This window comes from Ambystoma mexicanum, chromosome 11, assembly GCF_040938575.1.
Source record: "Ambystoma mexicanum isolate Mex_15411 chromosome 11, UKY_AmexF1_1, whole genome shotgun sequence".
Lineage (NCBI taxonomy): Eukaryota > Metazoa > Chordata > Amphibia > Caudata > Ambystomatidae > Ambystoma > Ambystoma mexicanum.
In genome coordinates, this window is record NC_090934.1 from 594,151,788 (window position 1) to 594,169,191 (window position 17,404).

At 45.1% G+C, this 17,404-nt stretch overlaps 1 protein-coding gene across 1 annotated transcript in view; it reads right to left on the bottom strand.

Annotated features, from left to right (window-relative positions):
- The window catches only part of NADSYN1 (NAD synthetase 1), a 1,375,099-nt gene that overhangs the window by 599,086 nt on the left and 758,609 nt on the right, over nucleotides 1-17,404 (bottom strand). Inside the window, exon 11 of the mRNA XM_069623454.1 lies at nucleotides 14,047-14,171. Coding sequence (XP_069479555.1) covers nucleotides 14,047-14,171 — 125 coding nt within the window. The remainder of the gene's footprint in view (nucleotides 1-14,046; nucleotides 14,172-17,404) is intronic.

The following is a 17,404-nucleotide window of genomic DNA, read 5'->3' on the forward strand; positions in this document are numbered from 1 at the left end:
TAGGAGTGGAGAAAAAAGAAGGGAGACCCCAAGTTGGTACTTGGGTGCCCCTATTGTGCACTACCGAGGTTATGGACATAGCCTGTGGTACAAAAATACACAACAGTTGGTAGAATACGTCCACTGCCACCAGAATTTTTTATTAACATTAAAACAAATAATAATAATTTTAAAAAACACCAAAATTGGAATCCTGTGAGGCAACATATTTTGCACAAACTTTGGGATGTGTCGAGTCTGCATAAGAGACTCAATCTAGGCTGGCCTGCCACATCAATATGTGGATCAAAGTCTGCTGGGAGTGCAGTAATAGTACCCTATCCACGCCAATATGGCGGCCAGAACACAGACATGAGGGAGGCACCTGCTCATGTGACATGGTTGCCAGGGGTAATGTATCCACACTATGGTAGCTAGGACCTGCAGCTGCGATTCCATGTTTGAAACTGGAAGCAGACGAGCCGTTTCTCTCATTCCGGGAAGTAGGTAGCTGGATCCCTGATCAGTAAAAATGAGAGGGCGAAACATAAGAAGGTTGTGTACTCATCAGAGAGAGATTCTAATGTAGTATTCAGTATTTGAAGAACGATATTGTTAGGAGCACCAAGCTATGGTAATGAGTGGAGATACATAATGGATATCATGCAAAGAGCCTGAATAAGTGCTTTTAGAACATGTGTGCTGAGTGTGAATCGGGATATGTGCAGAGTTGTAACATTTGGGTAAAGGATCGCAGCCGAGAAAACACACATTGTTAACTCCATTTTAGATTTCAAGCCGCTTCAAGGCACCCGAAGTTGTGTAACCCTATATCCACCTGGGAACATAACAGCTGGGTCACAAGTAAGAGGTTCTGTAAGCAGTAGCAAATATATGTGACTGCAACACCCAAGTATGGACAATAGAATAGCAACACACCGATACTTAGACTTTGCTCTACATATGTTTACAGGTGCAGACTGTGGGTGCATATTGCAATTCACAGATGAGCAAGATCAGACTGCAAATGTGTAAGTAGGCATCGCTCATGTGCATTGTAGTTCGAACCTCTGTACTGGAATAGCCTGTAACCCAGGTTTTATATGATTTGTCCACAGAAAATTACAGATGGCTAGTAGCAAGAAGCAGGACGCTGCTCCATGTTGCAAGGCTGATTGACAGGGCCTATCAAGTCTAGCACTATACTATATGAGGCTGTCTTGTTACAATGGAGCAATAGTGAGGGATAATGAATACCCCTATTGTGTATAGGAAAAAGAAGTTAACCCGCTCCAACTGCTGGGAGAGGGTACCGAGTCTAGACGGTACGGCTCCTAGTAGCACAGTGGTTTAAGGACTTGCCATTGAACAGAGGCAAGTGTGTGTGTGCAGCTTTCACCCCAGTACATAGAAACATACAGAAGTGTTTAGAAGGTGCATTAACCCCTGAAGATGTTCTATAGATGTATTCTAATCGCAAAAGAACTAAACATGTTGGGTAGTTATATCTATAGTAGGATCTATAAAATAGTCACACGTTTTGCACAATTGGCAATTGTAGTTCAAAGTTGGAAATATTCAACACAGTGGCATATGAGCACATTGCACTTTAGATTGGTTGTATCATATGTGTTTCAATGTAGTGACTGAATTCATGTTGTCAAAGGTGCAAATGTCTTATGAATTGATAATCAAACTTTATTTTGAAATACAATCCTATGAGTGAAACAATTGGTTAACTCGTCCTATTCTAGCAGTCCAAACAGATTTCAAGTTCTTAGGAGTCTTCGTGACCACAGATAACCTGTTTGCTGCTCTAACAAAGACCCTGGAATTTGCAATAGTTTGTTGAACTGGACTTGACAATTGCCAAACATCCCTTGTATGATTTTGTTGTGTGTATAAGTGCGAGGGTCAGGTACATTTGGACATTAGGTTATTTTTCTTTAGTTTGAGTTTGCCAGGCAGGGCCACCCTTTTTAGGATAGGGAAAGGTAGGCATTTATCTTACCCCTTTTTATTTAATAAAAATGGCAACTTTTGAGAAAACTATACCTTTGTGTCCGTCTCACCTTTCTGATCAGTCACAACTGAGAGTGACTCCTCAAAAAATTCAACCCTAGACTTGCAACCAACATCACCCAGCATGCCCCAGTGAAAAAACACACCCTCAAGCCAAAACCTTCCGCACCCTGGTACACTCAAGAACTCAACCTCAACAAAAGAAGCATCAGAAAGCAAGAACAGAGTTGGTGACTATCCTGCAGTGCATCCGACCTTATGCTGTTCAAGGAACTTGGTGCTACATGCAGAGGAGTGATCACCACTGCCAAGGACACTTACTAAAGGACAACTACTACTAAAACATCACAGCCAAGGCCAACAATGAAATCAGAGCCCTATGCAAGCATTGCATCGACTGTCCGGCCCAAACCAACCGTACCGCACTCCATCGAAACGCCACTGCCATCAACTCTTTCCTCATCAACAAGATCAGCATGATCCGATGGACACCAATGCCACAACTGACAGCACACCACAAATTCCATTGCGCAAAACCACAACTACCTTGCCAACCTTTAAGACAATCACCATGAAAGACATGACTGCCAACCTAGCATGCCCAAAGCTGCATTGTGCACAAATGACATCCACCCAGGCTTTGTACGCAAGCCCTTCTGATTGAAGCACTTGTCCTTTACGTGGCAATCATCGACTGCTCCCTTACACAAGGCACCTTCCTCTCGACCCTCAAGTCTAGACAAATCCTTCTGCTTTTCAAGAAAATAACAATGGACCCAGACAACCTCAGAAACTACCACCCCATCACCTATCTTTCCTTCCTAAGTAAGATCATTGAGAAAGAGGTAGCCACGCAACTCTTCCAATAGGTGACAGCAACAACCTTCTTCAGTCCTATCAATCGGGCTTCAGACCCAGATCCAGCATGGAAAATGTTCCAATGAAGGTAATCAAAGATGCTTTTAATCTCCTCGATGATTGCCATTCTTGCCTCTGAGTTTTTGACCTCTAAGCAGCGTTAGATACAGTATCCCACCAGACACTCGGCAACATTCTACATCGCTGCATGGGCATCAGCGTGAACATCTTCAGCTGGTTCAAATCCTACTTTTTTAACTGAACTGTAACCAAATGGATTGGATTCCTCCATACCACCAATTCTAGCCATCACCTGTGAAGTCCACCAACGGTCCATCCTCTCCCCCTTAATCTTCAACCTTGAAACAGACCAGCTCAGACCCTCCTGGTTCCACATAACATACAAATCAACCAATATACAGTTGATAAACGGATCTTCCTGAAGATATCCCCCATCAAAGGCATCCACAGGCTCAAGGTTGCCTCACAATGATTCAGTCCCGGATCTCTACTGCTTTCCTGAAGCTCAAACCCTCCAAGAGTGAATTTATACTGCTGATCAACAACATCGAAGACCCTGACATCCGGACCGGGCTTTACGCTATGAACGTTGAGGTCTTCACACCCCATACGAACACCTATGCCAATTCCCTTGCTTTCTATAAAGCAAGGCACCTCTCCTTCAAGGAACATTTAGCCAGGAAGACGCAAATGGATTAGTAACAACTTTCCCTACTGTGGGGAAAAATAAGCTCATAATTCCAGCAAACGACTTCAGATCTGTTCAATTCTTGGTCTTCTCCCACCTGGATAGGGCAATGCCCTACCAGAAGGCCTTCCGGGGACCACCTGGGCTCCGTTAGATGTGTCCTACATGCTACAGCATGACTTAAAGGACTCTGGAAATTCAACCACATCACCACTAACCTCATCGAAGTGCACAAGATCCTGCTGCAAGCATGTATTACATTCAAATCCTGCTGCATCATCTACAATACTGTCGCTCTCAACTACCCAAGCTACCTCACTGAGAACCTCAGCATCTCCGGAGGCCTACCATCTACCAGAATTATGGGCATGTGCGGACTTAAGGTTTGCTTGCGCAGGAAGAAAAGAACCAGAAGACAGGCCTGCGTCTATGCCCCCACACTCTGAAAGCTCCACCACGCAACCCAGACTCACCCCCTTGCTTTTACATGTCAGGAAGAATTTCAAGACCCTCCCCTCCGAAGTGGCTCCTCCCCAACACCCAGTTTCCTACATACTCCACTAACCAAGAGGGCGCTAGAGGGCCAACCAGGATGGCGGCTCCCCTGTGAGCTCCGACAGAGCTCCCTGATAAATCCTTGCCATCGATGCCTATTGTGTGATTCGTACCGGCAGATGTATGAGTCTGGCCCCCAGGACTCGTGAGGTGCCACTTACAGAGCTTCGGAGAGCCCCCCGGTACGAGATCCGCGTGACAGACCGTTTGAGAGCAGGTACCCCCCGCAACAGAGTACCAGCTGAGAGGAGCCCTCCCCCCCGGGAACCTCCAGAGTAAATCCCTGCTCTGCCAGAGAGGAACCAGCACGGCCCGACCCTCCCTGGGTCACGGCGCTGCACAATCCAGTGACCCAGCACGGACCAGGCCACAGGAGCGCCGGCCAAGGCGCCGTAGCTCCGACATCGCAATGACTTCTAACAGAGCCAAACCTCATCCAGCCGGCCGTGGTGCATCCCGAACCGAGAGGATTCGCCAGCAGCGACAGGGCGTGCTGAGACCGGATCCCTGGTCCCGCAGATCCAGCAGCAGAGCCACTGCACCACCTCAGAGGCTTACCAGAGGGCGGTACACCCAGAGTGAAGGTGGCTCAGACTCCTGAGAAAGGCACCCCCCAGGAATCGCCCTGCCTTACAGCGGGAATGGGGCTGGCGGCTGCTGCTTCCCCGGCTGCTAAGTGCCAGATGATGTTCGTGCCCGGCGCTCCCCCCCCCTCCAAAACAGTGGTGAAAAAGGCGGCCATCTTCACAAATAGACTGACACTGCGTATTACAGCATCACAGAAAATCCCCCCGCAAAAAGGACCCAGCAAGCAGCTAACTCGACAGTCTATTTAAGAAATGATTTGCTAACCAGCACAAACAAAGGGAACTTGCCTCCAACAGTGGCTCCACAGTTCATCACCCCGCGAGGCGAGCTGGCGACCAGGTTTCCCCCTGCGGCCTTCTGTTGATGAGTGGCTGACCCACTGCCCTCCACCCACACTAGTCAACTAGCAGTGAGCAAGGGTGCATGACCCTGCGCCATTGCTCCTTGGTATGGTCACATGTGGGCTTATAGCCACGCAAGTCAAGAAAACTTCTCCATCAACGGCCAGCCACGCACTAACCACCACTAAGGCTGCCCGCCACATGAACAGTCGTCTCGACAGCCCAACCTCCGCAGACCTCAGAACATCGCAGCAAATCCTTAATGGTCGTGGCCAGACCGATTGAGCTCCTCGGCCAGATAATAACGGAGCCACAGTTGCCTACTCGATGCACACAACATCCTCTCGTCCAGTGGCCTGACTCTTGCGCCCACGCATCCAACTTCCAGCCCACTAGCAAACGCAGCAGCGCTACACTTCTCATCGACCCCTCACACTCACCAAGCTCATCCTGATTGCAATGATAATAAAAAGTGGGCCACCCGAACTAAACAATGGCTGGCCTCGCACGTATCCAGGGTCCAGTCGCCAGCTGGGTAATGACACAGGAACACACCACGGAGAGAGATAACCTTCTGCAAACAATTGCAGCAAGCACCTCCCCCAGGGCGGAAGAACCCCGCCTGCAACCGGTACCGGACCCGGCCAGCTCACCTCGTTGGACATTCAGAGCCAAAACACGGGCGGGGCAACCGAGGAATACACTCGTGAATATCACAAGGCAACAACGTAGAACAAGAGCGGCCAACATTCACCTCACTGAGTGAACCAACTTACATCAGACTCGGCCCCAGTCGGCCAATCCTTGGACCTCCGTAGCCACGGCGGACGTCGGTAACAACCACTGCGCCCATCCTAAAGATCACAACAGTGTCCGATGCCCAGCCAAGTGGCCAAGCACAACCTGACTCCGGCGTACCGGTGCCCAACCAGGATTGCAGGAGACACTATCGTCACCTCCGTGCGAACATCTTGGCTCCATCAGGAAGACCGCCTAGCCCCTTCAAGCACGTGACCACATTCCCTTGGTGGAACAGTACGTTATCTATCACTCATACCCTCAAACTCTCTAATAACCAACCCAGGATGGCCAAAACCGATAAGTCTCAAAGAAAATTGAACTTTGATCAAAGCACCATGGCAAAAACCCCAAAATCTAACACCCAACCTACTTCCCCCGAACCCATGATGGAGCAAGACAAAGAACAATCCCCGGTGATTGAGATCCGCGAAATCCTTCTAGAGCTAAAAGCTGGCATCGGCAGCCTTGAGAGCAAGTTGGATGCACTCTCCTCCAAAGTCGACCAAGTTCAGCATCACCTCGATAAACACAGAGACAGACTCGACTCAGTGGAGCAGAGGGTCTCCGACCTTGATGATACCACGACCTTGCTTGCAACCAGGATCACGACACTAGAAAGCCAGATGAAAGCGGTCGCTGCTAAAAATTAGGATCTCCAGGGACGCTCACGCTGCAACAAAATCAGGCTGGTGGGCGTGAGGGAGAGGCAACTCCCGATCAGAATGGAAGAGTACGTAGAGAACCTTTGTAGAGAACTGTTTGGCGCTGCGGCACTATCCCAATTTTTCATGGTGGAAAGGGCTCACAGAGTACCAACCAGTCGTCCTGCCCCCGGGGCCGCACCTCGCACAATTATCGCCAGAGTACTCAACTTCAAAAACCGTAACACAATTTTGCGGCTGGCGAGAGACAAAGGAGAACTCCAATTCGATGGAGATGACATCCAACTCTACCCAGACTTCTTGCCAGCGGTCCAAACACAACAGCGATCCTTTACAGGGGTGAAGCGATGTTTACAAGACAACCAACTCACCTATTCCATGCTTTTTCCAGCTAAACTCCGTGTCCAACACAAAGGAAAGGCACAATTCTTTAAATCTCCTGAAGAGGCGAACCCCTTTCTAGATCGACTTGGCTGCAGGCCACTCGACAATAACCCGCGACCACCCAGGAGGGACCGAGCCAGAAGACAAGCGCCGTGATATCACGAACTACTTGACAACACCAGGCGCTATAGTAGTCATAACACCACACAAAGGCACTCAGACTCCTGTTTTCCAGGAAGCTTTGCATCTTGGATGGGCACTGGCGCCCTGAGCGCAGCACAGCTCGCACTTCAGTTGGGGGGGGGACTTTTATGATGGGCAAGTTGGGGGGTGCCAGCACCCCAAACTCGGCACTGCTTAATTGCTGGTCAATTTGGGGGGAGGGTCTTTTTAAGTATGGGCGTGTTGGTGGTTGACCGTGTAAAAGGGAGGGAGGACAAGGGCGATTTGGGGGTTGCACAAAGAAGTTTTACAGTTCCAAACATGCACTGATCGTGGTCCGTTCACCCAGTACCCGACCCCACCAGAACTCTCTATCTTGCGCCACATCATACGGCCAAAAGGCCATCAACCGACAAACAATAATGAGACACCGCCTCATCAACCAACAAGTTCAATCTCGCCACATGGAATATTAGGGGAGACAATCAGCCAACCACAACACGTAAAATAACTAAATTCCTGCAAAGACACAAAATAGACATGGCCCTGATCCAGGAAACGCACCTTCTCCCTAGCTCTGAAAATAACTGGGCCCGGGACTGGGGCTGCCAAAGGTACTTCGCCCCCTACTCCTCCTTCGCCAGAGGGGTCGCCATCTTAATCGACAGTAGTTCAGACTAATATCAACAGAAAAAGACCTGGAGGGTAGAACACTTCTGGTGCAAAGGATCATAGAGAAGAAAGAAATCATCCTTGCGAACTCCTACGGACCAAACACTGATGGACCGAATAACTATGACTGGGTGATGACACACCTGGAAACAGCCGGATCAGTCACAATCATCTGCGGAGGCGACTTAAACACACCGTTGGACCCCAAGAAAGATAAGGCTCATAACTCAAACGCCCCCCCCTTCCAAGGCTAGTCTGCAAATCGCAGAAATATGTGACGCCTACAACCTCAGTGACATTTGGAGGCATAAACGTTGGGAGACCTGCGAGTATACCCTTCACTCAGGGTTCCACAAAATTAACTCGCAACTCGATTACCTCCTCATGTCCTCAAACAGTCAATTGCACTGGGGGCAGTGCCAAATCCTGCCCAAAACCCTATCAGACCACTCTGCAGTAACCCTTGAATGCAGCACACCAAGTGGCAGTACAAACAAACCTCACTGGAGATTCAAGCCAGGAGCCCTCCAAGACCAAGTCTTCGCAGACGAACTACGAGCCGAGCTACTGTCCTTTATTGAAATAAACCAAGGCACCATTGCATCAGCAGGCACATTCTGGGAAGCACTAAAATGCTATGTCTGGGGAAATGCCTAGCAAAAGAGAACGGAATATTGAAGCTATTGAGAAGAGAACTGACTTTGAGCGAAGCCTGCCTCAAAGAACTGGAACACGAATACTGAACGTCAACTGACCCTCAATCCCTGGCAGCACTCAAAGCAGAACTAGAAACTTTCAGAGTCACAGCTGAAAGAGAAGTGAAATTCCTGGCCAGAAATCACAAAATAGGCCAGTATGGTGAAGGAATGAAACCCGGAACCCTCCTGGCAAGACTTGTGGCAGCTGAAAGAAAACCTACCCTCATCGAAAGGATCTATGACCAAAACGGCAATCTGGTGTACATAGAAGAAGAAATAGTCGAATCCTTTCGCAAGTTTTATCAAAAGCTTTACAATACTTACTACACCACCGACCCAACTGACCTGGCCCGATAACTGGACAACATCAAACTCTATTGGACGAGCGCCGAGCTCTGAGAACCACTCAACAAGCCTATTGCCCTAGAAGAAATTCTCAAAGCAATTAAAGAACTACCTAACACAAAGGCTCCTTGCCCAGACAGCCTAATAGGTGAATTCTACAAAACGTTCGCACACCTACTGGCCCCACTCCTACTACAGGTATATGATGAGGCCCTGACAACCAGTAAGCTACCACCATATGGCCAATATAATCCTTCTCCACAAGCCCGGTAAACCAAAAGAAGAATGCGCCTCATACAGGCCTATCTCCCTAATAAATCTGCACAATAAAATACTGGTGAAGATCCTGATAACAAGGCGCTCCCCCTGAAGCCTGCCATGGTGCTAGCTGACCAAGCAGGCTTTATACCAGGTAGGAATACATCGTTCGGCATAAGAAGGATGTTTGGGGTGATGGAGGCTCTTGACCCGGAGTGACAAGTGACAGCGATACTGCTCGACGCCGAAAAGGCCTTCGACTCTGTCGAATGGCCTTTCCTTTTCACCATCATGGAATGCATGGGCCTAGGCAAATACTTTATCAAACTAATCGCCCTCCTATATGAACACCCGACGTCCAACATCATCTTGGGAAACTCATGATCAGCCGATATTTGCTTACAAACACTGTCAGCAATACTATTTGCACTGGTAATGGAACCCCTAGCCTCTGATCTCTGCTCCCGCCACATGGACAGGGGTCTCTCCCTAGGCCCACACAAGCTGTTCCTATCCTTATATGCCAATGACGTTGCCCTCTTCCTTTGTAATCCCGCAGAGAACTTCAACCCAGTGATGCGTGCAGTGATCAAATTCGGCAACTTTTCGGGACTGAAAATTAACCACTCGAAATCCATAATCTTTCCCCTGACCAACAACACTCAAGAATTCACAGACGACTTTGGCTCCCAATAGCAACAGTCGAAATTCAGATATCTAGGCATTTTCCTGTCCAGGTCCAGACGAGACATCATGCAAGACAACTATGAGAAAACAGAGGAAACGATCCAAAGCAAGGTAAACAGGTGGAAACTCCTCCAGCTCACGCCTTAGGGAAGATTCTCTGGTCAAAATGATCATCCTACCTAAATGCCTATACCTATTTACGAATATCCCAGTGGTGCTAACACAGCGGTTCTTTCAGTGCATCAGAAGCCGGATCCTCGACCTACTATGGGCAGGCAAGGTAGCAATAGTAGCCTACACCACACTGATTCAACCTGTGACGCAAGGCAGACTCGCTCTCCCTGACCTAGAACGTTACTATTGGGCCGCACAAGCTCAATTCCTCAGTCATTGGTACACCACACACTTTATCAGACCCCATGTCCAGATTGAAAGAGCCCTGGCAACCCCCTACCTCCTCAGAGCCGTCATCTTCGGCCAATTACAGGCACCTCGCACACCGATGAATATGGTCTTCACCACGTACACTATTTGGAAAAATATGGCCATAAAAAGTAACATGCAAGACAGATTCTCTTCTCTCATCCCAGCAAGGTTCATATCAGGAATACCCATAACCACGGAATAAATAGATCTACAATGGACCGACAAATTGCAAATAAAAACACTAAGCAACCTCTTCATTGAAGGCACATCTCTGTCACTGCAACAAGCTCGAGTCAAAGGAAGCGACAATGCCCTAGACACGTTCATCTACTTTAGGCTACGTCATGCCCTCCGAACTAGTCTTGTCAATTTCCCTCGACAATCACCCACATGGCACCTTCTCCACGGGGTGATACAATCTCAAGGTGAAGGACGACTGGTCTCCAAAATCTATAAATCACTCCTTGTCGAAACGACAATACCACCCGCTAACCCCCAGAAGGAGATGGGAGAAAACACTAGACACCACGATAGCGGATGATTATTGGAACTACATACTGCGACTCACCCAGAAAGTAGCTATCAATACAATATACAAACAAATTCACTTCAATTACCTCCACCAAGTGTACCATACACCAGCAAAACTCCACGCACAACGCTCGACAATATCGACAGCATGCAGCCGCTGCGGGGCCTCCTATGCATACACCTAGCGTGATCATGCCCAAGCATCTCGTCGTTTTGGAGCCTGGTACTTGAGAAAATCTCAGCCATCATAGGGACACAATTGGAACCCAAACCCATTTTGGCACTCCTGGGCCTAACTAGACACCTCCCAGAGGCCGAACGAAGACTGACAAACCTCCTGCTAGTCCTAGCACGCAAAAGGATTGCAATCAACTGGGGGCGCTGGCCTCCGCCAAGCCTACAACGCTGGCTAAACAATGTGATCTACTGCCAGGATGTAGAAACATGCTTTATAAAGACACTGCCTCTATATGCCTGCCCCCCGGACATCTGGGGACCCTACATATCATATCTGATATCCACTGCAGACATCTTCTGCACAGACTTCGTCCCCGGTCTCAAACCGGCGCTCTCCGTCACATCGAGAAGAGACTAACGAGAATACGTGAACCTGGTTGCTACCCAGACTTTTTTCGCCTAGACTTCGCTACAAAGAAGAAGAAGGGTGGGGAGGGAGATGGTGTTTCAGGAACTTCACTGCGGCCGGGGCATGGCCTGTTTGAGATTTCATGTAAAAACCAATAAATTAAGTTTTTTTTAAATAAGTAGTAGGAAGTAAGCCTGTCATCTGCAAAACCAGCAACCACTGCCTAGGAACTGATTGAAAGGGTACCGGATACCACAAAACGTTGAGAACTAAGATAATTGTCAGGAAGGGTTCCCAGACCATGAACTGTTGCACAAGACAATTTTGGGACTTACGGCCACAGTCATCAGTGTAACTTGCCACTTCAGTCGTTTGTTTCCTTTAGACCTTCCACACTGTTTTTGAAAATGTGGCTTGTTCAATTTAATCCCACCCTAGTAATGTGTACAATAAACCCTCTCTTAGTGCAACTATTGGAGTGTGAGATTGCAGTGTGAGATTCCTTTGTTAACCCATCATTTCGTGATGCACCCCATTGCTGTTCTTGTTGAGCGATGCTCTTTATTGTCACTGGATCTGGTGCTGCCACTAACAATGAAACCACCACCACCAATGCAATTTTGCGAGGAGACGAGTCTCACTTGTCAATGGTCTGAAATAGCTGAAACGAATGGAACCATTAGGTTTGCAACACTTGGATAGCCTTCACAAAAGGCAGCCAAAGGAATCCAAAGCAAAATATGATCTGTAACATTGGCCCCATCTTTAATATACAGTTCTATACTTATCACTGCCTACCAGGCAACATTAAAAAAGTATCTCCCTAAGCCAATCAGAAGTCTGCCTGACTACTTTTAAGGCTGATCACACGAAATGAACCAACTGATATCCTTTTATTATGACTACCGTGCACCTAAGCTATCATAATGGTATTCTTCAACGTATGTGAAACCTAGAAAATGTGAAAAACAGGTGCCGTCATAATGTCATGTAGAAACACAATGGAACAATACAGGATCAACTAATGTGATCTAATTTATGACATTACATTATTTATAATTTGAGTTCAGACAAATATTTTCTTAACAATAGTTTTAATGGCGGTAGCAGTAGTAATACTAATACTTCCACTAGGGGTAATTCTAAAACTACTAATACTACTAGTAGTAGTAGTACAATTGCTAAGGCTACTGGAAGTACTAATAGGACTACTATGGATTCTGCTACAACTACTGCTATTGGCATTACCCTTACTCTCAGGTGGGACATAATCAGTGGAGAAGCACTTCCGTCAATCGAAAGTGAAATAAAATCATGGACTGGTTTACTTTTTAAGTATGCTCACAAAATGTATACCTTAGACTGTGTGACTGTTATTGTGGTGACCCTTACTGAATTTAAATGAAACTATTGAGAGCACCAAGTATTAGCAATAACCTGAAAGCACAGAGATTTAAACAATCCAAGGGATCTTTTAATTAGCATGTTGGAAATTGTTCATATACCCATAAAAACTTTATAGTCGAAAATTCTTGACTTTGTAGCAATATATTTTTAAATGTTTGCTTATCCATGTTTCAAGTAATGATACATTTTATCAAGGCTCATGACCTATCTCAATTTAGTGCAATCTTGGTAATATAGCGAGCTGGAAGCGAATGCATTGTTTCTCAGATGTACTTAAAATTTAGAATATCAGGTATGATAACTGGGGTGCTGCTCGAACTGCGCCTCTCTGGATGACAAACTAAAACATTTTCACTAAGATATACATAATAGATGGAGATAGTTTTGGTTGGGGAATTAGAAGCAGATTATTCATTGACAGTAAGAAATATATTTCACTTTTTTTTTATAAATGCCATGTCCCCTTTAGTAGTCTCCAAAACATTTCAAAATAACAGTTTATATAGATGTTTTCTAGAGAATTCAGATTCAAATGCCAAGTAAGAATTCAATAAAATATTTGCCTAATTTGTTCATACATTTACAGTTGCTAACATGTTTTAATTAAGGTTTCTACGGTCTTAAATGAAAGAGTTGAAGAACAGAGTTTGGGCGTCTAAGGGTAAAGATGGAGTGCAGTAGGACATGGGGCTAGAAAAAGTGGAAAAAGCTAGGAGGTGGGGTTTGAGGAAGGTTCTAGAGTGAAGGAAATTGTCCCCCCGCATAAGACCGGAAGTAAAATACTTCCATGAGCAAGGTGGTAGGTCTCCATCTGGTTTTTAAAATGAATTTTCTATCAATTTAGTGCATGCTAAACTCATCAAAATGTTTTTAAAATTTAAATTTTTTCACTCAATTGGTAATGGATAATTCATTAAAAAATGCTTTTCAAGTGTGAATTTGAAACAAAATATTTTTTAAAATATCATTCCTTAGGACATATTTTAGTCAATTTAGAAACAGTTCCTTTTCAGTTAAAAAAAAACTAACAGATACAAAATCAACTACACAAATATAAATAAAAAGCAATATGGAAAAAAGTTCTTGAAGATAGAATGGAACAATGGGTGGCCTGGTATGCAGAAAAGGTCCAGTTTCATAATTCCAGACCCACTCTTGAGAATGCCTGCCCACTCAGTGGGAGAGAAAAAAAATGGAGAGACTACAAAGAGTGCATCTCTAGACTGTGCAGGGATACGAACATCATCCTTGCCTTCGCGAATCGGTACAAGATTTCATAGACTGCAGTCAAATGTTCAATTCCAAGGAGTTCTCAGCATCCCAGAAGCAATGTTCATCAATAGTTATTGTGTTTAATTTAGTATTCTTCTCCTACCTGATCTCTTCTTCTGGGCTATGATATTGCCATTGAATGGGTGTGGTGGTGGAAGCGAAGACATCATTGGTGGATGACAGAGCAAAGTCGGCTTTAATTCTGTGGTACGGAGTCACCTTGGTTGCCTGCTCGAGACAACAAAAATTATATAACAGATGGGGAGAACTTGTGGTCACAATTCTAGGAAAAGAAGTCCTGGAAACAGTACTTTGCTGCTACATACTTTTAGAATTGTGTGCAATTTAGGGAAGCACTGATTCATGGTATGCTTCTGTAAATCAAACCGATCCAAATTGGCTGATCCTGGCAGGCTGGTCTTTTCTGAAATCAATTTCTATACTAAAAGTTTTGGGACCCCAAAATCAGCTAAGCCATACACAGTCCTACTGGCTCCTCCTTTTTTTACTCTCTCTTTATCATCTTGCCTCGCCGGAGGAGAACATCCATCTTATTTAAGTCAAGTTCTCAATATTTTTGCTGCCCAGTATCTAAGACCTGCCTGAACTTCCACCGCTCTTTCTTGCTGATAAAATTGGTATTGCCCCAGACCCTATACTCCTTGTATTTGAACCACTTTAATTGTGCTCATGGGTTTGATGAATCGTGTGGCAGTCTGTCAATCACTGCTTCTCTGTGTTATACTATCTCTGGAATATTTTCTGTTGCAGAGACTATTATTTATACCAATTGCTCTTGTAGACCCATACAGGTCTTGCTAAAGTGAAAATTCTGCTAGTGGTAAATTAAATATTTTGCTGCTGTGGTGGTAAACTCAGTGGCAAAATAAATCTGTTTTACAGTAAAGTAAGACAAATACAATTGGGTGGAATTATCACTGTTCTAAAGCAATAACAAAGTCATCAAACATCTTCCAGCCACTGATATGATCTTCCGCAACTTAGTATAATACTGCTGGCAGAATATATACATCGCCATGGGTGAAAAAAGACTGAAGGCCAACAGAGATGTTAATTGTAGTAGTCAGGGTAGGGCCCAAGTAACTTCTCATTCCCCATGTCCTGGCCTGAGTGGGTGGTAATAAATTGTGCTAAACACCTGACCTACAATTCAATTAGAACAGCTGGTTCGAACCCATTTGAAGACCCACTCAGAGCTTATCTTATTTTCAGTGGTAAATAATGGAGATTGATGCTGGATGTATCACCATCCGCTGTATGCATTTACTACAGACTAATTTAACCAAAGACAGTAACCCGGTGGAATGAAATCTATTGACAAACAGTATATTTATCTAATGTAAAGAACAGGCAATAGTAGTCCTATGACATATATAGCCACATAGCAGCAGTAGTACATGTAGCATTCTGTTATGTTCTTTAAAATATATACCAGATACGCTTTATCAGGTCTGTCATCTTCTTTATTCATAAACCAACTGAACTGTTACCCAACATCCCAGCCCCAAGATTCCATCCATTTCCCATTCCATCTAACCTGCAGTTCTTTATTCTATATTCCATTGCATCATGACCATTAATGTAACACCATTTATGTACTATATTATTATATCCACAACAACCCCCCTTACTTATCATCTTAGTTCAACTTCACAAATTACACAAATTGACAAGTAAATGTGTACTTACAGTATTGCAGGCTTATCCGCTCAATTAGACGAGCAGGTCTTCGACTCATTCTACAAGGCCAACTCCTTGGAACTACATCCTGTAGCTCAGAATTTACATCACCTGACTCCAACAAACCCAAACTCTTTTGAACATGAATATCATACAACCCAAAAGATATGTCATCAGAAAAAGAAAAATCCATCGCTTCAGGCATCTCTGCCACAGGTTCATCTTCCTCTTCTTCCTCCAAACTCTCTTGGAACAGTCTTCTAAAATATGATGCATTCCTTGTTAGCTCACAGTCATCTCCTACAGCTGTCACCATGGAACCTTTAATTGTCTTAATCGTTAACAGCACCGGCCGGTACCTGGAATACAGTTTTCTGCGTTGTCTTTGTTGAACCAGAACAGACTCTCCCACCTTCAACTTGCTTTCACTTGATCTCCTTTTGCCATCAGCCCATTCTTTAATTCTTTTCCTTTTCAACTATCTCTTTCTCTTATTTCCTCACCTTTCACAGGAGTATAGTCCTCCATCTGTGGAAGCCTGGTTTGAGGCTTATATCGGATCATCAAATCCGACTGTGAATTTCCAGTCATTTCATGAGGAGTGTTTCGATAGCTTCTAAACATCTGGGATGTGGCCTGAGGCATGGATATATTATCCACAAATGCTTTTTGTCTAGTTCTCTTTATAGTGTTCATAAATCTCTCGACCATACCATTGGCCTGTGGCCACAGTGGAGTGATCTTTTGGTGTCTAAATCCAAGATGTACACCAAATGTGCTGAAATCATGCCCCTGAAATGGTGGGCCATTATCAGTTTTGACTACATTTAGGACACCCCACTCACTGAATAACTCTTCCAAAACTACTACAACATGATGGAAAGCAGTAGATGCTATATGCTTAACCAGTGGAAATACTCATCCACAACCACCAGCAAATATCCTCTTTCAAGCGGGCCAAAGAAGTCAATTGCCACTCTCTTCCATGGCCCTTCAGGCAAAAAGGCACCACCTGAAGAGGTTCAGGTATTTTTCCTGACGCCGTCACTTGACACGCAATACAGTGTTGTAATGTGTCATCAACTATGACATCCATGTAAGGAAACCATACTTGGCTTCGAAGAATTTTCTTTGTATTCGCAACTCCCCGGTGACCTTCATGCGCTAGCATTTCAAGTGCTTTCCACAAGCTGTTAGGAGCTACTAACCTATTGCCTCTCAGCAGTACTCCTTGGTCAGTTACTGACAGTTCACTACTCACTCTGGCTATTCTTTCTAGATCTCTGCGGTCCACCCCTTCTTCTGTAACTTGAACTTTACTCCAATATTTCCATTTACCAGCTTTAGTAATCTGAATTGCTACTTGAATCGTAGGATCTGCCTTACTCTTAGCAAATATTTCCTTTGTGATAGCAGATGGCAATGCATTTAGTGACAAGTATGACAGCAATTCTTCTACCTCCTCTTGCATCTTGTTTTCACACATCTCTTTTGGATGGCTAGACAAATAATCTGCCGGATTAGATTCTTTTCCCGTCTTGTGAATGATGTAATCATACTCCTGTAAACGAATTCCCCATCTTTCAATCCTCAGAGGCATCTTAATTCTAGGGTTCCCAAATAGAGCCAGTAGAGCCTGGTGATCTGTAATCAATGTGAATGCTTTTCCAATCATAAAATTATTACATTTCTCACAAGCCCATACTGCTGCTAAACTTTCTCTCTCGGCTTGTGAATATGCCTGTTCAATTTTACTCAGG